This window comes from Carassius gibelio, chromosome B3 (assembly GCF_023724105.1).
Source record: "Carassius gibelio isolate Cgi1373 ecotype wild population from Czech Republic chromosome B3, carGib1.2-hapl.c, whole genome shotgun sequence".
Taxonomy (NCBI): domain Eukaryota; kingdom Metazoa; phylum Chordata; class Actinopteri; order Cypriniformes; family Cyprinidae; genus Carassius; species Carassius gibelio.
The window spans coordinates 15,369,634-15,393,742 of NC_068398.1; the positions used below are offsets into that span (position 1 = coordinate 15,369,634).

The 24,109-nt window shown below is 37.1% G+C and overlaps 2 protein-coding genes across 3 annotated transcripts in view; both read left to right on the forward strand.

The window, feature by feature from the left end:
- LOC127953609 (1-phosphatidylinositol 4,5-bisphosphate phosphodiesterase delta-3-A) overlaps positions 1-9,774 on the forward strand; it is a 42,599-nt gene extending 32,825 nt beyond the window's left edge. For both annotated transcript variants that reach the window (XM_052552832.1, XM_052552831.1), the window contains exons 4-15: positions 11-140; positions 257-482; positions 1,672-1,873; positions 3,342-3,486; positions 3,600-3,752; positions 4,739-4,864; positions 5,095-5,248; positions 6,468-6,584; positions 6,664-6,842; positions 6,979-7,114; positions 7,349-7,498; positions 8,433-9,774. In XM_052552832.1, coding sequence (XP_052408792.1) covers positions 11-140; positions 257-482; positions 1,672-1,873; positions 3,342-3,486; positions 3,600-3,752; positions 4,739-4,864; positions 5,095-5,248; positions 6,468-6,584; positions 6,664-6,842; positions 6,979-7,114; positions 7,349-7,498; positions 8,433-8,563 — 1,849 coding nt within the window. In that variant the 3' untranslated portion in view covers positions 8,564-9,774. The remainder of the gene's footprint in view (positions 1-10; positions 141-256; positions 483-1,671; positions 1,874-3,341; positions 3,487-3,599; positions 3,753-4,738; positions 4,865-5,094; positions 5,249-6,467; positions 6,585-6,663; positions 6,843-6,978; positions 7,115-7,348; positions 7,499-8,432) is intronic.
- A 267-nt stretch (positions 9,775-10,041) lies between these two features.
- Positions 10,042-21,952, forward strand: LOC127953546 (glycylpeptide N-tetradecanoyltransferase 1). The gene is made up of 12 exons (XM_052552720.1): positions 10,042-10,208; positions 14,506-14,608; positions 14,922-15,066; positions 15,321-15,439; positions 15,547-15,638; positions 15,772-15,888; positions 16,131-16,301; positions 17,511-17,619; positions 17,710-17,880; positions 18,009-18,176; positions 20,084-20,221; positions 20,514-21,952. Exons 1-12 carry the CDS (start codon positions 10,099-10,101, stop codon positions 20,532-20,534), a joined length of 1,464 nt encoding a protein of 487 aa, XP_052408680.1. The 5' UTR covers positions 10,042-10,098; the 3' UTR covers positions 20,535-21,952.
- The last annotated feature ends 2,157 nt before the right edge of the window (positions 21,953-24,109 follow it).

A 24,109-nucleotide genomic window follows, 5' to 3' on the forward strand; every position in this document is an offset into this window, starting at 1 on the left:
CTGTGCACACTTGGATTCGTGGCTATCTGAGATGTGCGGATCAGAATCAGGATGGGAAGATGAGCTACGATGAGGTGAAACATCTGCTACAGCTGATCAACATTGACCTGAACGAACAGTATGCACGTACACTCTTTAAGGTTCGTGTGAGAGATAAATATGCGAGTGGCAACAGCTGTCATATAAACTAAAATAATTTCATTTAAGTGAAGCCTCAAGCAATGTCTCTCTCTTTTATTCCTCCTCTTGTCTGTAGAAGTGTGATCGCTCTGGTGATGGCCGGCTGGATCACGTGGAGATAGAGGAGTTCTGCCGTGAGCTGATGCGCAGGCCAGAATTGGACGCGGTGTTCAGGCATTATTCCAGTAATGGTTGTGTGCTCACCACCATGGAGCTGAGGGATTTTCTTGGGGACCAGGGCGAAGACGCATCACTGGCCCATGCAAAGACTCTTATCCACACCTATGAGCTCAACGACTGGGGTACACAGCCATCATATATTCTCTTTATACTCTTTAAAAGTTTGTGGTGTTGTAGAAACTTTATTTATACCTTTAGATATTTTATACTTTAGTTTTACAGTGTATACATCCAGGAGAGTAGACAACAACATTCACAATATTTATATACTTACTTGCATAAACAAGACTTCCCAAAATGCAACTTACTTGAATTCCACTTTTTCTTTTTAAAAATTATTTTTATATCTCTTGCAATGCTGAATCAGAAATATTTTTATTTATATGGTATGTATACTTACGCATGTATTACGACATACAAAAAAAAATAATTATTCCATAGAGATCAGTAAGATTTTTTTTTATGTTTTGATGGAAGTCTCCAGCAATGCTTACCAAAAGCTGCATTTGTTTGATCCAAAATACAGTAAAACAGGAATATTGTGAAATATTATTTCAATTTAAAATAACTGTTTTCTTTTTTGAGATGTTATTTATTCATGCGATTTCAAAGCTGAATTTTCAGCAGGCTTCAGTCACACGATCAAAAAAAAAAAAAAAAATATATATATATATATATATATATATATATATATATATTATTAAAACAAAATAAAAGTAAATAATAATTTTGGCCATAACATTTTTATGGGGATGAAACAGTGCTAGTACAAATCTGACCCAGCAGAAAAAATAAAAATAAATTTTTTTTTGAGCCCTGTACTTTAATTTGAGAAACAAACATCAACTTTTAGAGTCGCAACAAAAGGAGTTATTTGTCATAGGTGTTGTCTAGCAGTCGACCCATGGTGCTCATGTGGGCAGTGTAAGTTTAGATCTAACTCACATTTCCCTTGCTGTTCTCCTCTACTGTTAATATACTGTCAGTAAAAATGGCACAAAGGCCAACTCAGAACTGGTTTTTAGTTTGTCATTGTGTGATCTAATGATGTAAAATATCCAGCCTATTGAAAACTGGAGCGTAGGTCCAACAGTAAACTGAAAAAACCACACCCGTCCATTTCCAAGAACTAGTGTGAGTGCATAGCTCTGTATTGTGTCAATGGCTATTGTGTCAAATACCTGACTAACCTTGGTTATTCCTTTCTGCTCTTACTAGAACTGAGAGTAATACATTAGTGATACAATAAAACATTTTCTTATCCAGTTCTACTGAAGGTTGTGTTTAACCATGTTAACGTTTGACCCTCAGCCCGGAAGAATCTGTTCATGACCCAGAACGGTTTCACCATGTACATGCTCTCGAAAGAGAATGATGTGTTTAACCCGGATCACGCTCATGTGCATCAGGACATGAGCCAACCGCTGGGGCACTACTACATCTCTTCTTCTCATAATACATACCTCACCAAAGACCAGGTGACGAGTGCCAGCAGCACCGAGCCTTATATCAGGTACAACACCCACCCAACTGCATATTGTAATCTGCCTCCAGCACCACAGTTTAAAGAAAATCTCTCTTGCTCTTTATGGGCAGGGTTTACTAAACAGGGTAAATTAGCATTAGAACACAATTCCATAAAAGTGCTGATGGGAGAGAAAGATTCTTCATGTGATTTACTGACAATCACAAATTAAAGAAAACAGATGCATCACGTTTTTTATAATGACCAGTGCAATCTACCAAGAGCAGCCCAAATGAACCCTTCTTTAAAACATGCTTTTTCGGGCATTACATAATGGCGCAAATACCAGTAATTTGATGAGAGCAACTGTTAGTAAATTGTGTTGCGTGATCGATTTTAATACTATCCTCCCATGAATTTTGTGTCTGAAAGGGAAACTCCTACGAATGCATATTCAATAAGGTATGGCGCAATATAACTGTCCACCCCTTTTCAGTGCTAACTCTTTACGGCGCGTCTTTAGTAAATCCTGATAGTACTATTTTAACGCTAAAAAAACAGTTGCGCTGTTAATAAATCTGGCTGTATGACTGCCTTTATTTCACCAAACACACGGTAAAAACAGTAATATTATGAATTGTTATTACAATTTAAAATGTTTTCTATTTTATATATTTAAAGAGTCATTTATTTCCATGATAGTCATTAATCCAGTCTTAAGTGTCACATGATCTTTCAGAAATCATTCTAATATGCTGATTTGCATCTCAAGAAACATTTCTTATTACTAACAATGTTTAAAACAGTTGTGCTGCTTAATGTTTTTGTAAGAGCAGTTGCTTTTTGGGGGGATTCTTTGATAAATATGTGTCCCCAAACCTATGAATAGTAAAAAAAAAAAAAAAAAGCATGACTTATGAAAAAGTATTTAAGCTATGAAAAAAATGTCCTATCATTATTTTGCAACGTAAAGAAAATATTTTCAGGGAAACCTAATAATTATTCATGTGGTAACATCCAAAATATCTTGAAGTAGAAAATCTGAATTACTTAATTGTTGCTTAAATAAACTTGACTAGGATAAACCAACAATTTAATTTAATTATATTTTTATTTTTATTTATTATATTTTATTTTAGATATTTCTTGTAAACCAACAATTAAAGTAATCATTTATAGGGTTAGATTAAATAGAAAAAAAAACATCTTTATCAACTGCAGAATTCTGTGGAATTGGAAAAAAAAAAATTGTACAATAGAGCTGTGAGCCGTTAATATGTTTAAGTGCACACACTATGGACCAGCAATAAGGTAATCCAATTCTGCGGAAATCTGTAAAGCCCATTTTCAATCCAGGCTTTTACCTCATGAAATATTTGATCACCAGTGGCAGCTGTACAAAACATAATCTCTGTGTTATGAGATACAATACACAAGGCTAATTCACATACTGGGGTGATATTTATTGTTCATGCTGTGTTTGTGGGTAAACTCATGGGTTCTGTGTTTGTTTCAGAGCTCTGCATCAGGGCTGTCGCTGTGTTGAGCTGGACTGCTGGGACGGTGATAAAGGAGAGCCCATGATCTACCACGGACACACACTCACCTCCAAAGTGCTCTTTAAAGAAGTCATTGAGACCATCGCTCAGTACGCCTTCAAGGTGCAGACACATGAATCTTAACAGCCTATGATGGAAATCTTTTGGTTTGCATTTTTGTTAGTTGACCCTTAAATAACTGGTTCTCTGTAATAACCATGTCTCTCTCTCCAAAGACATCTCCGTATCCTCTGATCTTGTCCCTGGAGAATCACTGCTCAGTGGAGCAGCAGGCGGTCATGGCGCAGCACCTTCGCTCTATTCTGGGAAAGAAGCTCCTGAGAAAGCCGCTCAATGACCTGCCCCTCAAAGACCTGCCCTCACCTGAGGTCACTCACGCTTCCTGTTTTGCCCTTTCTTGACTTAACAATTTATACAATTTCCAGATGTTACTGTAAGAGATTTTCAGGTGTAGCTGAATTAAAAATGTAGTTTATTTTCAGTACGCCAAATTAAACATTCTATGTATTGTGATCTCTGCAGCAAACTACTGTTTCAAGCATTTAGTAGTTTAAGCATTTGTGTACTTTCACATGTGAAAAATTCAGCATTGCCACCACAGGAATAAATTACATTTTAAGATATATTAAAACAGAAAACGGTTATAATATATTTTAAAATGTAATTTATTCCTGTGGTGGCAATGCTGAATTTTTAATAATTCATTATATTATGCTAATTTGGTCCTTAATATTGAAAAAAAAAATTGAACGTTGAAAACGGTTGGGTTGCTTAATATTTTTGTGGTAACCATGATTTTGTTTCTTTTTATTTTTTCTATGATGACTAGAGTTCAAGTTCAAAAGAGAAGCATTTATCTGAAATAGATTTTTTTTGCAACAGTGTAAAGGTCTTTACTGTCACCATTGATCTGAATAAAAATATTATTTTAGTAATATTACTGAACCCAGACTTTAGAATGTGTGTAATCACTTTTTCCAAACGTACTTCCATAAATTCTCTGGAAATCAAACCCAAGATCTTGGTGTTGCTAACCCTTCCTTTCTCGCTTCTGGAAACATCCTGTTTACTTCCAGAGGATTATCAGTAAAAACATCTACAGTACTACTCGTGTAGCGCTAGGAATGAATTTAAGTCAACACTCATGTACTGTAGTGCACATTTTTATAAGCATACTGGACTCCATTTACTAAACATATTTATGATGACTTTCCTTTCCATCTTTTACTCTCGACAGTTTCTATCTGTTCCAGCCTCTGAAATAAATGATTGTTTACTGTAGCAGTGTTTTAAAGCTAACATTTTCTAAATCAGTGAACATTTCTAATACTCCCATGTTCCTGGTTCACTGCAGGAGCTGATGGGACGGATCCTGCTGAAGGGGAAGAAGTTAGGAGTTCTGCTGGGGAAGACTGAAAGCTGGACTAGCTTCTCGTATAGCTCAGATGAAGAGTCTACTGCAAAAAAAGATCCTGGGAGGGTGAGTTCAAATATGAATAGCTTTATAAGCCAAGGAACTGATTTGTAAATTATCTGAAGATTGTATGGTTTGATAATTGTCTGCATATGAGTATGATTATAGCTCAGGTAAATACATTCGCTACAGCACAGTATATACTATATGGTATTTGTGTGTTTATAATACATCCGATGCCTCAATGTTCACTGAAATCTTCTTGTGTGCCAACATATACTTTGACACGTATGCAGTCTGTGAGCACTAAACTGAGTCCAGAGCTGTCAGATCTGGTGGTGTACTGTCAGAGTGTGCCCTTCAGTGGTTTCGAGACGGCCTGCCAGAGACCTCCTAGCATGATGTCCTCTTTCTCTGAGAATGAGGCGCTCAAACTCATCAAAGACTCAGGTGAGATGAGCAGACAAAGCTTACGCCACATTTTCACTTAAGAATTCATATACCAAATCAACAAAACCAATGCAAATGTGACAAGTGCTATATTGACTGATGGATGGATGGATTGACGGATGATGGATGGATGGATGGGACTATAAATGTGGCACATGATTTCCCAGCAATGCACTACTCTAGGTACATATTTCACATGTTACTGTGAACTGTATTGTTTGCTGCTTTTATCTGGACCGGCTTGTTGCCTTAGGCTGCTGCCAGCTGGTTCATAATAAATAAGCTGCTTATCCGATAACTTCCAAAACAAAGACACTGCTCTTCCAGCCAACACTGACAGCCAGCGGCATGACAAATTTACATACAACTCACGTCAATTTTTTATAATTAGGTTGTGTCACCACATTTCAGCATAAAAAAAAGCTCAGCATAAAAAAAAGTCAAAGATCAGTCACGCTGTCCTTCAGTGAAACATTAGGTACACTGAAACTATAGGAGGAAACTATCAGATTGTATAATGTATTTAGTAAATCAAAACAATATTTACACTTTTAAAGGTCGGGGTCGGTAAATTTTTTTTATGTTTTTGAAAGAAGTCTCTTAATGCTTAATGCGAAGTCTCGTAATGACTTCATTGACTGAATTTTTGGATTGAAAAATACAGTAAAAACAGCACTATTGTAAAATTGTTTTCTGTTTGAATCTATTGTAAAATCAAATTTATTCTTGTGATGCAAATTTTCAGCATCATTACCCCAGTCTTCAGTGTCACATGATCCTCTGAAATCATTCTGATAGATTTGCTGCTCATTATCATATGTTTCTTATTGCCGTCAATGTTTTGTTTGTGTGTGTGAACCTTAACACAATTTTTAAGGATTCTTTGATGAATAGAAAGTTCAAAAGAACAGCATATATTTGAAATATAAATCTTTTGTAACAGTATAAATGTCTTCAATTTCTCAATTATGATCAATTGAATGTATCTTTGCTGACTAAAAGTTTTACATTTGTTAAAAAATCCTACTTTTGAACAGTATTGTATCTGCCACAAAGTAAATGAGAATTTCAATTAGATAACAGCATTTCATCTTAATATTAAATAATATATAAATAACAAGTGATTATCAGTACTAACAAATAGTATAATGTAGTATTTTGTCATGCTGATCTGCTATATTGCAGAAAAAAAATTTATGTGCATATTTTTGTCCTGTAGGGAAGCTGTTTGTTCGTCACAACAGTCGGCAGCTGAGCAGGGTTTACCCATCAGGCCAGAGGTTACAGTCCTCCAACTACGACCCCCAGGACATGTGGAACGGAGGCTGCCAGATGGGTGAGCGTCTGAACTCATTCCTGCATGTCTGTAAGTACATCAGCCAAAGCCTGAACGCGTCATTCTCTCTGTTCTCCAGTGGCTCTGAACTTCCAGACCCCAGGAGAGCAGATGGACCTGAACCAGGGCCGCTTTCTGCCCAACGGCCGCTGCGGATATGTGCTCAAGCCTGACTTCCTGCGTCACCCAAAGTCTAACTTTGACCCTGAGAACACGGGTGGAGGACCAGGACATATACCCACACAGCTTATCATACGGGTTAGCAGAAGCTCCTCTTCTCTTTTAGTCTTTTAGTCATGATGGTCTGACAGGAAATATTGCTCCAGAATTCCATGTGCTTTTTTGTGATAAATCTCTTTTACTGAACTTGTGGGCTGTTTTGTTTCTCCCGCAGGTGATCTCGGCCCAGCAACTTCCTAAAATCAACACAGACAATCCCAACTCCATTGTGGACCCACAGGTCTGGGTGGAGATCCATGGAGTTTCCATCGATAAGGCTCGTGCAAAAACCCAGCGCATCGACAACAATGGTCAGATATTTAGTTATCCAGAGTTATGTAATGCTGTATGAGCGTTTAATCAATATCTGTACATTAAAATTGTGATGTTTTAATGGTTAGTATATTAATGAAAGTGTATAATTTGTTTTATTTTGTGTGCGATAAACAAATATTCTAGCAGTGAAATGAGAGGTGTTCCTGTCAGGATTGAATATAGTGTGTGTGTGTGTGTGTGTGTGTGTGTGTGTTTGTCTCCCCCTGCAGGTTTCAACCCTCGTTGGGACTGTACTGTGAACTTTCAGCTGCAGGTGCCTGAACTGGCCTTGGTGCGTTTTGTGGTGGAAGATCACGACTACAAATCCAAGAATGATTTCATTGGCCAGTTCACCATCCCTTTCACCAGCCTACGAACGGGTGTGTGTGTGTGTGTGTGTGTGTGTGTGTGTGTCAGATCACACAGTATGAGGTTTTAATAAAACATATATTATATTAAACATGAATTGTGTTGGAAGTACTGAATGAATTTTTAATTTTACAACTCCATCTGGTAAAAATGTTGGGGTCAGTAAGATATTTATGTTAAGAAATGAATACTTTTTGATTGATCTGATGCATCCTTGTTGAATAAATCAGTGACAGTGAATACATTTAGAATGTTAACAAGACTGCTATTTCAAATAAATGCGGCTCTTTCTGTTCATTAAAGAACCACAGTGTTTTCAGCATTTATAATAGTATGAAATGTTTCATGAGAAGCATATCAGAATTTCTGAAGGATCATGTGACACTGAAGACTGGAATAAGATACTGAAAAATTTGGAATAAATTACATTTAAAATATATAAGAGCAGAAAACAATAATTTTAAATTGTTATAGTATTTCACAATATCACTGTGGTACTGTAAATAATATAAATTAATGTTTTTAAATAAAATATTACAGAAAGTGCTTGAACACCATGCTTGAAAAATCTACTGCAACAGAATTATTTATCAAGCACATAAAGAATAGTCACAAAAATCTTTGTGTTCAGAACAGCTCCAGTAGTTTTTGGAATGTTGTTATACAAATACAATGTTGTGTACAACAAGAATTGCTAGGAGTGGGATTTTGCACAATTCTGAAAAAAATTGTTTCCAGTTTACTGAGAGATAAATGAGGTGCAAATCTGCTTCTCAGTCTGTGGCTTAGCGCACGTAACACTTTTTAAAAAATGCCTAAATCTGAAGTTCAAAAGGACACAAATTGCAATTTAATTAATCCAGATTTTCATAAAACACAGACAAAACACTTGCTTTAACTAGATGTTTCACATGGATTTATTCCAGTGTTTGTGTTGTGCTCCAGGTTATCGTCATGTTCACCTGCTAAAAGCTGACGGCTCCAGTCTGTCTCCTGCCACCCTCTTCATCCATGTCAAGGTGCTACGGCGAGGGGTTCCTATTAAAACCGTTTCTGAGCGGAAAGGCAAGGCCTGAGGCTTCTGTGGTGATTCCTGGAAATGTTTATTTCTGGAAGTACCTTACTGAAGGAGAAGCCCCTGAGCCGGGCTCTCGAGGTGCTGGGACTCTTCAGAATCAGAGCACATGAAAACGCTTGTGACATTGGACACACAAGCACAAGTCAGTGTAGACGTGATTCAAAGTGCATTTGGCTTTTTTATTGTTCATTTGTGGTGTTGTCAGCAGAGCAGAACGTCTAACCGTGTCATAGAAGTGTTACCGTGAAAGCTAAATATGTTATGAAGTCAGTATTGTTTATAGAGTCGGTTTCCATTGAGACAGATTTCTATTTAGTCTGTTAGCCTTAAAATCTTAAAAAAGGTAACAACAACTTAATTGAACTTAAACTAGTCTTTACATGCTGGACAAGAATTATATGTACATTTAGATAGAAATTAGTTGTCTTTTAATGTTTGTTTTTTATAGTTTGTTTTTAGTTTATGGTTTTAATTTGCTGAATACTGGAAGCATAGCAAGTGTATGGGTGGTTTAGTAAGAGCAATGACTATTTTTATGCAAGTATGTTTTAACTAATTGAAACCAAATGCGGTTCAGCAGTATATTAGTAATAAGTAATCAGTAATTAAGTAATCGGAGTAGTAAGATGCTTATGATACAGATGTTCAAATCTGGTTAGATGACTCAACTTCATCAGTGCTGCTTTAATGAAGATGCAGGCAATAATTGCATTTGCCACTATATACTCCGTTTCATCCAAGTTTGTTGAATCATGAAAACTTGAGGTTATTGATAACTCATAAGGACTGTGTTTTGTACTAGGCTATGATCATTAATTTAGTAAAGACATATTTCAAATGTAGATTTTATTTCTGTTTAGAAAACAGAACATTTTAATGATTTTAATGTCTTGTTTTTACAGTACTGTATCTGTATGTTTTGTGTAAATGTGCGTTATTCATTCTTTTTGTATTGAAATAGATAATCAGTAATTAATTCAATTAATATTAATTAGTATTAATTTTTACATTATCAACAGCAGAAATCAATGGCAAATCTCAATTTATTTTAAGCAGTGATACTGATTAGGTTTTATTGGGTTTTTGTCTTGTCTAGCCTATTTTTGAAAACATGGAAATATTGTGCTGTTGTGATTATTATTTGTGGAAAGATGTAGTTCCTTTGAAAGCATGCCTACATTTTATAAACTTAATCTAATTGCACTCAAATATTGTGTGTTTTATTGACTTCTGAATGCAACTTTATCATAGATTAACTACATTTTATACATTTTTCCCATATCAGTTTTGTTTTTTGGGTGACTGACATTCTGTCCAGGGGGGCTACATATAAAAAAAAAATGCCTTTATATTACCTCTTGTGCATTATGTTTATTCATGTGCACTGTCCCAAATAAATAAATAAATAAAGCTCACAACAACGGTCCTGCATAAAATGGAAGAACTACAGAGACCATCGGGCTTTGCGGCAATCCGCCAATAGTTTCGCGGGGTGTGAGAGAGCAGGGCGAGATCCTCATTTCCTGGTTAAAGATGGCGGATGAGAATGAGACAGCACCGCAGCCGGAGAAAGAAACTGAGGTAGAAGTGGATCACGGACACTGCAGCAATTGTGAAAATGAAGAGCACCACTCTGATGACGGGTGAGCGTGCATGAATTTTATTGTTGGCTCGTAGACATGCATTACTCCTCCTCAATAATCCGATAAAACAGGGCCCTTGTTCAGCTAGGCTGTGGCACGCTAACAGCACATCAGCCCGCCCCTGGTCCAACGCTATTGGGGCTCTGCCTTGATTGGCAGACGGATCTCTAAAACGATTGGCTCAGACGCCGTCAATCAAACTAAGGAACTGTTCCACATGGCCAGTTCTACATGATCCTTGGCATTTGTGCGACAGGTTTAACAGTCAGCCTTACTATGAATATTGGTTTGGTAGAAAACGAATAAGTTAATACGTTTATTAAATCGCTAATATTCCATGTCGTGTTCAACAACTCATAAACTGACCAGTATTATTAATAAGTAACCGCGTTCATGACAACTAGGTTGTTAGTAATAAGGAGTTTCCTGTGGTTTACCAAATTTGACGTGATCTAGTTATCTTGAGTGCTGTTACTAGCAAATGGAGTATGTTTAACCCCTTTGCGTGCAAACATCGCTGACGGCCCCAGTTTATTATTGTTTCACTTTCACAGCACATTAAACATCACTGTCTTACTTCATCTGGACAAACTGTGCATCAATGGAAAGTTTAAAGACTCAAGCTTCGATATTTGACCAATATTTTGATAAAACATTGTTGCAGTGACAGATATTTAGTGATTTATGTCAGGAGTGCAAAATAATAAATCCGTATTATGCCACATTTTGAATAGAAATTCACAACTCACTCATATTCAGTCACGTCAAGAGCGGTTTATTTGTGTTCACATAGACTCACTGAACAGCGTCAATAAGGATTTACAGACCAAAGATGCATATCTGCGGAGATATATGGATATATTTACTGATGTTTACTTCATATTTCTTCAGACAGAATCGTCATTTCTATTCATTTTCCACGGATTTACGCGATCAGATGATAAACAGCCTCTCCCAGCGATCTGTGTGTGCGTGCAGTAGTCACAGCTCGTGCGGTGTGTGACTCAGACTCTGATTGGGTCTTTCAAACGTCAATCTTAGAGTTTCATATCTGGACACCGCCCCATCGTGTCACATGCTTCCTGCACACTTCCTGGTAGTTATCTGGCCAAAACAACACTGAAACACCTCTGTACACACAAAATATCCGAATAATAAACCCGCGATTACGATAGTAAAGCTTGGTATGAGAATTTCTTGAGATCTGGGGCGTTTTTATAAAAAAAATCGAAAATGTACATCGGAAATGCTAACTTGTGCAACGATGAAAAAGGCTACAAATAACATATTTTTACAACAGTAAACGACCAAATTCCACCCCTGATCGCTAAAGGAAGTTATTATAAACACTCGATTGGGGTTTAAAGTGAGTTTTGAGTAAAAGTGTACTAATAATTTCATAAATTGTCAGATGTAGCTTGATGCTAACGTTAGCACCAATGCTACTAATAGCAGGTGCTTTTCTTCTTCATAATGCATTTTTGTCTCAATAATTCACGTAAGGTCGTAAGAAAATGTTTTGTTGTATTTTTATAGTAAGACTTTTGATAAATAAGGGCTAAATGCAAAGAGAGACTGAAGTGAGATCGCTGCTTTGTTGCTTTGTAAAGCCTGAAAAACCACAATCAAGGCTAATAAAGGTGGAATAAAAACAAAAGAATAATGATAAAAGAATAATGCGGATAATGTGTCATACCTGGCGGAGGTGTGAAAGACTCGTTTGGTGAGAACAATACAATCATGAAACGGGCAGTTTTCACAGCCAAACACACATATAAAACACACATCAGTGTTTACATGTGAGATCTTACAGAGATGACAAGGGCCATAAATCAATCTGATTAGCCTTCTCTAAAAACACACATGACATGGCCTTAGAAAATATTTCATAAAATTCACAGTTTTACAGATTCGATTATGAAATTTTTTATGAAGTCTTGGAAGACTTGTGGCCTTAGCTACACTGTGTTTTCAAACTCATTTCCTACATCAACATTTTTTTAAATACATTTAAAACATATGTTTTTAATATTTTTATTTTTGTTTTTATGTTTGAGCTTATATATCTCTATTATCATAACAGTCTGAGTGATTCTGATTCCTGAACAGTAAACTTTAAAGTGTCAGCTTTGTGAACAAAGGTTGATTATGTATCTAGTCAGAAAGAATCATGAGCAGAAACCTTTTTATTTTGGGTATGTAATTTCGGTCTCCATGCCAAAAAAGGGGGGTTACTAGTAAGGGGTTAAAAGGTAAATCACTCTGCTCTCGGTTTGCACTCGATGCTGCCTGTGTTTCACTTTCATTACCAAAGAGCCCCTCTGTTTCAACAGTTTCCTTAAATGCTGTCCCTTGTTTACTGAAAGAGACTCTTTAAGCAGCTTCTTGTCCAGCTACATGTCACTCAAGGTCATATAACTTACAGGTACTGTCCAGAATAAATTATGCAACAGAGAGTGAAATATTAGGTTAATTATCAGTCTGTAGTAATGGCAGCATGCCGAAGATCACGTTAACATTAATATACACCTCATATCCTGTCAAGATTTAACATGTCATAATTGTCGTTTTTCTGACGCTAGAATAATAGCCTACTAATTATACGTCAGTTAATATTTTAGACATTTTAGAGTTATTTATTTGACAGTCATCTAACAGTCCTGATGCATGTTTGGTAGATTTATAGTTTATTAATATCGTGAGGTAAATTACAGCGCAGCAGAAAGCAATACAGAAGACGCCACAAGCAAACACATTTATTTATTTATTTAAATTGGTCAGTTATAAAAAAATTTGGACCATCTTGATCCCTTAACACGTCTTGTTTACTAGTGTAAACAAAACATCAAAAATACACTACTAAATGTCTAATTTATTACACTTTATCTATGTGAATCTGTAGATTTCAGCCTTTTAAGGCTGTTTTCCCTAAATAAAAGGTTTTTACATTGCTGCAAAGAAGACAATAATACAAAACTGGTTCACTCTTCACATGGGTGCAAAACCCTTTTGGATTCATAGCCTCCTTAAGATAGTATCCTGACTGAATGCGGCTAAAGCTTGTACCATCGATGCATGGCAATGTTTTTCCTCAAAAATCTTGAAATGTATATATTTAGGAATAAAATAAAAGTTTTGTTTGTTTGTTTTTATTGTCAAATTATTGATGTGTCTGTTGTGTCCCGTTTCCTGTTTTGTTTGTTTGAATTGTTGTTTTGTGTAATTAATTTCCACCTATATTTCAACTAATGCTTTCATTGTTCCTCCCTACTAATAAAGGGTTATGTACAATTAAATTTTGTATGACTCTATTACTGTTGATATTAATGTGATATCAGCATGCTATCCTTGCAAGAAGAAGAAGTAAAAAACATTAAACCACCCTAACAGGGTTTCCTGTTTTCAGCTGGTTTTTATCTGCCCAAAACACCTCCAGAACCAGCCAACGGACGACCCAGACCAGACAAGGATCGTAGTTTAGTCTCAATCCAATTAAGCATGCATCATTTTAATTGTACTATAGAATTGTCCTTGTTTTAAGAGGACATCCTCTATTGCAACTTATATTTATTGAATGAGTATAGAGAGAAAGAAGAGAAGCCGTGGTGCCTTCAGCCCATCCAACAGGGATAGAAGGCTGTCAAAGCAATAGTCACAGGGGTACTTGTTCATCCACCTGTCTTTGTCATACAGCCCACCTCCCCTCGCACAAACAAAACATGCTTTTTCTGCAGGTCATGTGACAGACCATCTGTCCCCCATTAACATGTAGCTCCGCTCTGTCACCTCTTCCTTCGTGGACATTAATAGGATTAGCTGCGCGTCTCTCTGCATGTCGTCCCGTTTCAGTTTGACCACTGGAGTGGGGCTCTTGTGTCTGTGTAGTTCAAGCATGAGTTGAATTGCATGCTGGGATGGAGGGACGTTAGTGTTGTATGTTTCCATATGTTAGGTTTAATGTGTTTTTATTATTATTATTATTATTGTTGTTATATATATATATATATATATATATATATATTATTATCTGCTACATTTTCATTCACAATGACTTTATTGATGTGTAGCCTATATATGTGTCTATACAAATATAATTGTGCCAAGTTAAATATGTTAAAGAGGTAGTTCTTCTATCAAAATATCATCTTTTAATTTAGTTTTTGAAATAATGTGTAAAAGTTGACAGGAGGTCCATTTTGGGGTGAACTGTTCTTATAACTCATATAAGAAATGATGGGCCATTGTGCTTTGTTTTGTGAAAATTCCTGTTTATATGTTGAGTTCGTGTGACCCGCAGGGAGAAGGGCGACACAGGTGCCAAGAAGAAGAAAAAGAAACCGAAGAAAAAGAACAAAGACAAGTCCGGAGGAAAAGATGCAGCACCGGATCCGCTGGCCAAAGTGAGTGTGTTTGTATGGCTCTGTGTGTTTGACACACTACTGTTTACTTCTAGATTACCTTTGCCTTCTTGTATTTCAGTTTATAGCAGTATCACCCTGAAATGTAATATTGGTGCATGACCTCTTAAGTGTAGGTCTTCTTTACAAGGGCCGTCCCAAATTCATGGCCCACTTGTGTACAGTTAAAATATTTTAATTTATATCTATATTTTAGTGCTGGATTTCTTTAAAGTATTGAATACTATGTGATAATACTGCACTATTTTTATTTATATTTTTAACCCATTTTCACTTGTCTTTGTTTCTTCCTTAGGTAAACTCCCTCCCTGCAGATAAGTTACAGGAGATCCAGAAGGCCATCGAGCTGTTTTCGGTGGGACAGGGTCCGGCTAAAACCATGGAGGAGGCCACGCATCGCAGTTATCAGTTCTGGGACACTCAGCCTGTTCCTAAACTTGGTATTGATCATTTGTTCCATTACACTTGCAGCAACTTTTTCAACTTCAATATTTAAAGTAATCTGCTTTATTTAGAACTATTCCTTGATCTGACATCTCTTATTTCTTTTTTTAGTAATGACAGTAAATTTTCAGCTGTACAGAATCTGTTTTCTTGAGACTCATGATTTGTGGCAGAGAGTAGAATGATGATTCTGTGTGAAAGTGAAGTTTGTGGTGACAGAAGTCTGATTCTGTCGTTTGTTTGTTTGTAGGAGAGACTGTGACCTCACATGGCTTCATTGAGCCAGATAAAGACAGCATACGAGAGGAACCCTACAGCCTCCCGCAGGGCTTCACCTGGGACACTCTGGACCTGGGCAACCCTGCAGTGGTACGACATACCATCCACTAAATCTCCTCTTTGATATATTATACACGCAAATATACAGCTTGAAACCACTCCGTCTTAAAGCAGTTTTCTGTTTCCTCTTTCTGAAGCTGAAAGAGCTGTACACTCTCCTGAATGAGAACTATGTGGAGGATGATGACAACATGTTTCGTTTTGATTACTCCCCTGAATTTCTGCTCTGGTAAGAAAAATTTAGTAAAATTGTGTTTGTCTTTTAAAGAGCTATCTGTCTATATCTGCATTTTTTATTTTTGTCTAAGAAGTTAACTGATATATGTCCTCGCCTCTTTAACTGGAGTCTGTTTTTGTCCCAGGGCTCTGCGTCCTCCAGGCTGGTTGCATCAGTGGCATTGTGGAGTGAGAGTGAACTCTAATCAGAAGCTGGTTGGCTTCATCAGCGCCATACCAGCCAACATCCGCATCTATGAAATGTATGCTTTCATTAGTGTATTGACATGTTGGTTTAAATGCACTAAAATCAGAATCTGAGTCCAGAAACACCTTAGCCGTCCCTAGTGGCAGTAGCACTGAACTTTCAAACTTGTCGCAAATCAGTAAAAAGATGAACATTATTATTGATCATTGTCCCCGATCACATGCATGCAATGGTGTATCACTTATGTTGGTCATTCAGTTCCATTGTTGACTCATGTCTGCTCTTCGATCCTTCCAGAGAGAAGAAGATGGTGGAGATTAACTTCCTTTGTGTGCATAAGAAACTTCGTGCGAAACGAGTGGCTCCGGTACTCATCAGGGAGATCACCAGACGGGTCAACCTGGAGGGCATCTTTCAGGCTGTGTACACCGCAGGTGTGGTCCTGCCCAAACCAGTGGGCACCTGCAGGTAAGACACACATCTGCCCTCTTTTAAAGTATAGGTCTGTGCAGAGTGAAAGGTACCATTAGATGGAACCTTTTCATAGTTCCCAGAACTATTGGCAGATGTTCCCGCATTTTGTCGTGTTCATACTGCAGGAAATAGGAATGTATTTAGTTCTAGGATATCCATTTGGGGGAACTAATTTAGCTCCTTCTTTAGCGTAGGGTCTAAACCAGTTCTATAGGAGCTATCAGTTACGCAAGTATGCGCTGATTGGCCAAACGCATATGAAACACCGACTACCTGGCATTTTTAAAAAGCCATGTAAATATATTTACTCCACGAACATGGAAAACAGTGATGATAACAGCATTGTTATTTTCTCAGCATTGATGATAACACTACAAGTTTTCATATGAGATTTAGTCAGATTTTCACACACTCTTTTAATCATGGAAATTGTGCGATTACAATCCATCTCTGCTATGGCCAAACCCAGGACACACAATAAAAACAGCCCAGATCGAGGTGTCCTCCATTCACCGATTGCTGATGTTTTTAAATGCCGAGAATTAAGATTTTGCTGTCTGCTGCTTCAGATTTGTGTTTGCAGTCAGGAAAATAGCCCTAGGGAGAAACTGGTTCTCTAGGAACGACCCTGCTGGCTACTTCCTAGAACTATGCCTCTAACTCCTCCCCCTGACTCAAAATCACCTTGGTGTATAAAGTTGCCTTATTCTGACACCTGACACTTTTTTTTTTTTTTTACAAAATATATACAATTTAGATTTTAGTGAATTCGGAGTGAGATAATACTTTTGGTCAGGAAGGATGCATTAAAGTGATTTAAAAGTAACAGGAAAGACATTTGTAATGTTACAGAAGATTTGTGCCATTATTTTGGACTGTCTACTTATTCATTTCTGAAGGATCATGTGACACTAGACTGTAGTAATGGCTGCAGAAATTCAGCTTTACAATCAGGAATAATTTACATTTTAAAACCTTTTCAAACAGTATTTCAAACATCTCCCAAAAACATAAAAAAACAGTACCAAACCCTGAACTTTTGAGAGGTAGCATATACGACAAAGTTCCCATAAAAAAACTGCAAATCTCAATAAAGTGTTATAGAGCTTTATTCTGTAATGACTAATATCTTCTATTAATCCAGCCTGATGTGTAGAGAAGTAACAATTGTCAAATGACTCACATTACTTATTTGTATGATAGATACTGGCACCGGTCCTTGAACCCACGAAAGCTGATTGAGGTGAAGTTCTCTCACCTGAGTCGAAACATGACTATGCAACGCACCATGAAGCTCTACCGTCTGCCAGAGGTGTGTGCCAGCCTGCTTCCCTGGGCAAAATCAATGTAGATTTTATTTTATTTTTTCCTTATGTTCTTATTGCGTGTTTCTCTCCTGTAGGCTCCTAAGACTTCAGGCCTCAGGCCAATGACTGTAAAGGATGTGCCAGCAGTTCACCGCCTGCTGAGGGAATACCTGAGTCAGTTTAACCTGGTTCCCGTCATGAGCCCTGAGGAGGTCCAACACTGGCTGCTTCCTCAGGAGAACATCATTGACACCTTTGTAGTGGAGGTATTGCACTCACTGTAGCCTCCTAGAGATATCAAACATGAAAAGTGTTAATGACATAGGAATGGACAATCAGTTTATTTCTGCAAGATGGATTTGGTGTGAACAGCTTGTCCTTTATATCATTGTAGAATTCAGACGGGAAGTTGACTGACTTCCTGAGTTTCTACACGCTGCCATCCACCATCATGAACCATCCTGTGCATCGCAGTCTGAAGGCCGCGTACTCCTTCTATAATGTACACACCACCACCCCCCTGCTGGACCTGATGGGAGACGCTCTCATCCTCGCCAAGTCGGTCAGTCAGTGAAAGCATGTTTGTGTATGAATTGAAGCTGCAACTTTTCTTATTCTTATAATTCTTATAATCAATTGTGTTCAATGAATCAGATTAAAACACACAAATTTGCATTTATTATTTCCCAAATGAAGTAAAAAAAAAAATCCTGCCCAGTGTTGTCTTCCAAAAAATGTGCCACCAATGAAAGTGAATGTAGCGATGATCTATGAAGGCTGTGATATACATTGTGCAAAAAAAAGTGTTAAAATATAAACATTTTCATTGAACGTCCTAAAAAAAAAAGTCTTAATAAATAAAAAAATAAGTTTGTTTAGGGGTGGGCAATATGACCAAAATCTTAAATCACAGGGTTGGGCATGGTTAGTACCTGAATGCGAGACCTCCTGGGAAATTTAGGTTGCTGCTGAAAGAGGAGTTAGTAAGACCAGCAAAGGGGGTGCTCCGGTATAGTGATGGGGACACTGTACTGTCAAAAAATCACCGTCCTTCGGATGAGACATTAAACCGAGGTCCTGATACTCTGTGGTCACTTAAAATCCCAGGATCCTCTGAAAGGTGTAGGGTTGTAACCCCGGCATCCTAGCCAAATTTGCCCATTGACCACTGACCATCATGACCTCCTCTCCACCAATAAAGGTTACACATGTCTTTTTTTCTCAGCTGTTTGCTTTTATTTAAAGGGATAGTTCACACAAAATATCATCCCCATGTCATTCCAAACCCATAAGACCTTCGTTCATCGTCAGAATACAGATTAAGATATTTTTGATGAATCCCGTGAGCTCACTGACCCTTCCATAGACTGCAAGTGCCCTTACACGATCAAGGTCCGGAAATGTAGCAAGGAGACCTGTAAAATAATCAATGTGAAATCAGGGGTTCAACCATAATTTTACAAAGCTATGAGAATACTTTTTGTATGCAAAAAAAAAAAAAGACTATAGTCAACAATTCGGCTTTTCTTTTGCACACAAAGGTATTCTCGTAGCTTTGTAAAATTAAGTTTGAACTCCTGACGTAACATAGATTATTTTACCGGTCTCCTTGCAATGTTTCTGAGCGTTGATCATGTTAATTACATAGTGGTCTATGGAGGGTCAGAAAGCTCTCAGACTTCATAAAAAAATATCTTCATTTGTTTTCCCAAGATGAAAGAAGATCTAATGGGTTTAGAACGACATGAGGGTGAGAAATGAATGACAGAATTTTCATTTTAGGTGAACTATCCCTTTAAGAACTAAATGACTGAGTTTCCAAGGAAACTGGCAAAGATGGGCATTTTGACACAGTACAGAGGTGTTCGTATCTATCCATTCAATCCTATAAAGCAGCAAAAATGTAAGAGCACCGACTTCACGTGTGCATATCTCTCTGACAGCGCTCCGAAACTTCATATAGAATATAGCGAAATATACTAACGAAAATATATATACTTCTCTTTTGCTGCTGATGTTCATTTCAGCAACTTAACATCACTTGTTTTTAAACTGCAATGCTTAAAAATGTGTGCAAACAATTTAGTATTTTTTTTTTCAAAGCAATGTGACATTAGCGTGTAGCCGCAATAGTCCAAAATTTCTACTGGTCGTTAAATTTGTCCTAGTTAATTGTGTGTACCAATATATCGCCCAACCCTTAAGTTTCTTGTTGATTTTCTTAATCCATTTTCAATAATTATCCTTAATTTGAGTTTACTTATTTATAGTTTTGGTGTACATTTGTTGCTAGAAGTGAGCTACAGTTTTTTTTTTTGTCATTTGGAAAAGTTATTTATAAATGAATTAATGTTGTTCTAGCGGTGAAACACCATAGGCAATCAGTTTGAACTGTGTAACTGGCAGGATCTGGTGCATTAAACATTGGGCAGATTTATTAAAGCTTTTCTTGTATCATTGCCCCTTCAGAAAGGATTTGATGTCTTTAATGCACTGGACCTAATGGAGAACAAGACATTTTTGGAGAAGCTCAAGTTTGGCATTGGAGATGGAAACCTGCAGTATTACCTCTACAATTGGAAATGTCCCAGCATGGGGTCAGAAAAGGTACAGGTTCTCAGATGTCATAGACATGACTGAAGAATAAAATCAGTCCTTTTTTTAGTCAGAGTCGAGTTAAGTTCATTGGCTTGTACACTAATTTAGCATTGACATTGCTAAGCTAATTTACTAGATGGACATAGTGCTTCACCATCTGGCTAGGGGGTTTGTGTTGTTTTCCATTGATTATTTTTTACATACATTTATTTCTTTATTTTAATGCAATGTTTAGAAATCCTAGAAGTTTAATATACAGCTTACTGAGCTGCCATAATTATTATTATTTTCCCTTTTTTAGGTGGGTTTGGTTCTACAGTGACCCACTCCACCATCCTTAATCTGTGTCTCACATGACAGCGAGGCGGATTTATGACATCACACACTGACCACCTGACAGATGCTACCAATGGACTTCCTGCTTCAGGAAGGAGATTTCACTGGCCATTTTTAAGTTTGAACTTTGACCTTTTGGACCTGCACTACTGCTGCCAGACTGAGAGAGGATCTGTTTTCTTCTCTTTTCTCTCTTATTTCTCTCTCTTTCCCTCCCTCACTCTTCTTCTTATTCTCTCTCTGCGCATAGACCTAAAGCCATTGTAATTACCATCATCAGAGATGAGGAACCTTAATCTGTTATGGTTGTTAACAACAATGCACACACACACACATGCTCATAGGTAACACCAGACAAGCTCACGATGATCCCTGATGCATAAGTGTTGCGTTATTTGCATCAGAAGATTCAGCTCATTCAGTATAACATGATTTTACTCTACTTATCCAATGGGAGGTGTTTTTTTTTGTTTGCAAAAACAATGAATGAAAATGTTAAATTCCTCAGTGTTTTAGAAGAGAACAGACAACAATCAAAGATACTTGAAAATTCCAAGAGAAAAAAAAAACAGCCAATGAAATAATAAAAATCCCAAGTGGACATGACAAGGGCTTCTGTCAATGATTTTGCTGTGGGCATTCTCGCTTTCACACATCTTAAACTGTTTGCTGCCATCTCTCTACTTTCTTTTGACAAACGTTGACCAACTGACGGGTGCGGTACATGGCGAACAAGATGGGTTTTTTTTTCGTCCTGGTTTTGCCTTGTCAATGCTTTTAATATGTCCTCTAATCAGTTTTTTGCTTATTTGTCTCTAACTGCCTGTGATCCCCTTTCACTGTATTGCCAACAGAGAAGCACTGTCTGTTTTCCAGAAACAAGGAAACAACGAGAAATACCATATAAGATCCACAAGTTGACAATGGTTGGAACTTTAATGAATACCTTGCAGATTAAAGAGGGGGGTCATTATAAATTAGCAATAATGATGGTGTTTTTTGATGAAACCGTTTTGATTGGGGTGGGTGGGAGAGTTAAAAAAGAAATGTGGTGATTTGTGTGGTGGACGATAGATTTTGCCAGCTCATAAAGTTGTACGGCTCTGTAAGGATTGGAGAAGATCCTGATTGTATTGTAACTCTTATTTATCACATGACTTCATCTGTCCAACAAATGGAAGCAGATTGACTTACCAAATCAGTAGAGTTTTTTGAGTGACTGGCAGTATCTATTTAAAGTTGTGGTTTTCTTTAACATCATATGGGCAATTTGAGGAAACGGGTTTTGGAAAGTACAATGGAAGCAACTGAAAACGGGTCTTTAGGTTTTTATGATGGAGTGAAAGATGTCAACCTGTATTAACTTTTTTTTTGTGCTAAATAAAAACTAGCAGCTGCTGTGAATGGTTGGGTTATGGTTTGTCATTTCGTAGTCTGGTCTCTAATTGTTTCCTTCTTGGTGTAGAAAAGTTTAAGTTTAGTCACCACAAAGAGCAGGCGTACCACAATGTTTTGTTCTTTTAATGCCAATGACTGCAGCAGTGTGAAACATTTGTCTTGTAGATGTGTTTATTATAGTCCCTAGAATTAGACTAGTAGAAACTTCTGCAACATACACTAAAGTTTAAAGTGTATAATTGCTTTTAATGTTTTGAAAAAAGTCTCTCTTTCTTTGCAGGTAAAGCTTATGTATGTAGCTGTTGGAAGAGTTTTGCGCAATTTCCTACAGATTCCGACTTGGAGCAGGAAATGCTGATACTTCAAAAGCTTAGCGAGGTCTCCACTGAATCACATTGACACAATTAGAGAAGAAATTAAATGTTTATAACTGATATTAAACTATTGTTAATTTCCTGACCGATTTACATCTAACCACTGACAAAAACTGTAAACAGTCCCAGACTTCTGTCATCTTATATTTTAAATGGAAATTTTAAATTTACCTTCAAGCCATCCAAGAAGTAGATTTTGTTTTGTTTCTTCAGAACAGATTTACATAAATGTAGCCTTACATTACTTGCTCATCAATGGATCCTCTGCAGTGAATTAGTAGATTAATCTGATGCAGAGGACACTATGCATTTTTTTGATAGTATTAGCAATTTGATACAGTACAGCAATGGCTCAAAACATTTAATGGGATGTTGGCCAGAAACAAATAACTCAAATCCAGGTGGATAAAATCCAGTTGTCACCTGGTAATGCACTCATTCTGTTTTCTTACTTTAGTGCACACATACATTAACAATGAAATATCTGAGGAATGATTGATGATATGTGTCCCAACGGTTTAAAAAAAACAACAACAAAGCATTTACATCTGCTATTAGCAATTGTCTAAGGTTAGCTAAACATATTAGATTTATTAATATTTCTTTTTTTCCTTTTTTTCTAACTTTTATTTGTTTTATTTTTTTATTCTGGATTTTGTTGGTTGATATTATACCAAATAGTCTAATTCCCTATAAAGGCTTTCTGGCCAGTAAGGTCCCTCAGGACTTGTATGTAGTAGTGGTTGGCAGTGGGATTGATGGACTGGCAATTGCTGTCCTGTTGGCTAAAGTGGGTAGAAAGGTTCTGGTTCTAGAGCAACATGACCGGGCTAGAGGATGCTGTCACACCTTCACAGAGCGAGGCTTTGAGTTTGATGTTGATGAGAATGACTTTTGTACATAAGCAATGGATCAAACTGATAAAACAGTATTTATCTAAATTGGTCTCTAAATTGCATTTATTTCCTGTTCTTTTTGAGCATTATTCACCCTTTCTTTAGTGTGTGTGTGTGGTTTTTTTTCAGTCTGTATACTGAATATGTGTATGCAGACACCCCAATCAGTATTACATTGGAGAGATCTGTGGTTTTGATCATGGTATTGCTCACTTTAATGTTGAACTAAATGTCCCCCTCAAACCACAGACGTTCCATTAAAAACCTCTTCCTCACTGGTGAGTTTGTCTATGCAAATTCATATGTATGGCATCCAAAAGTAGATTTTGGGATACAACATTTTTGTATTTGTTTTAGCTGTTATAGTACCTGATGTTTAGAATAAGGAATGTGAAGTGCTCTGGTTTATCCCAATTATCTTTTAAATCTGGACGTTGCTTACAGGTCAGGATGTTATGTTGTGTGGCTTTGCTGGAGCACTGGAGTGCTGGAGGTCCTGTTATCCTTCACCTTCACCTGGATGCCACTGGTCTCGCCAAGAGAGTAAAGAATGGCAAGAACAAAGAATAAGTATCAGTTACACATAATGTTCATAATCATTCCCAGAGATATCAGATATGGCTCTGGAGAAGAATGAATGTAGGATATGGTTGATTAATAACCACTGCAATGCCTAACAGTTAGGCACCACTGTATTTGTACCGAATCCTTCCTTTAACAATTAACCTTCTTTTTGAAAGGTTTATTGTGTGAAAAGGAGAATACATGCTTGGCACTGTGTATTTTGGGGGTTTGTAACTATCAGCTGAAATCTTAGTTGCACTTAGAATTGATTAATTACTGTCGATATAGGCCTGCAGGTCTATAAAGGGTTTACATGCATCTTTCTCAAA

Excerpts from the sequence above, each read along its gene's own strand:
- LOC127953546 (XM_052552720.1), top strand. The coding sequence starts at position 10,099 with ATGGCGGATGAGAATGAGACAGCACCGCAGCCGGAGAAAGAAACTGAG. Across the intron at positions 14,609-14,921 it reads CACCGGATCCGCTGGCCAAA|GTAAACTCCCTCCCTGCAGA; the intron begins GTGAGTGTGTTT and ends TTTCTTCCTTAG. Across the intron at positions 15,639-15,771 it reads TCCCCTGAATTTCTGCTCTG|GGCTCTGCGTCCTCCAGGCT; the intron begins GTAAGAAAAATT and ends TTTTTGTCCCAG.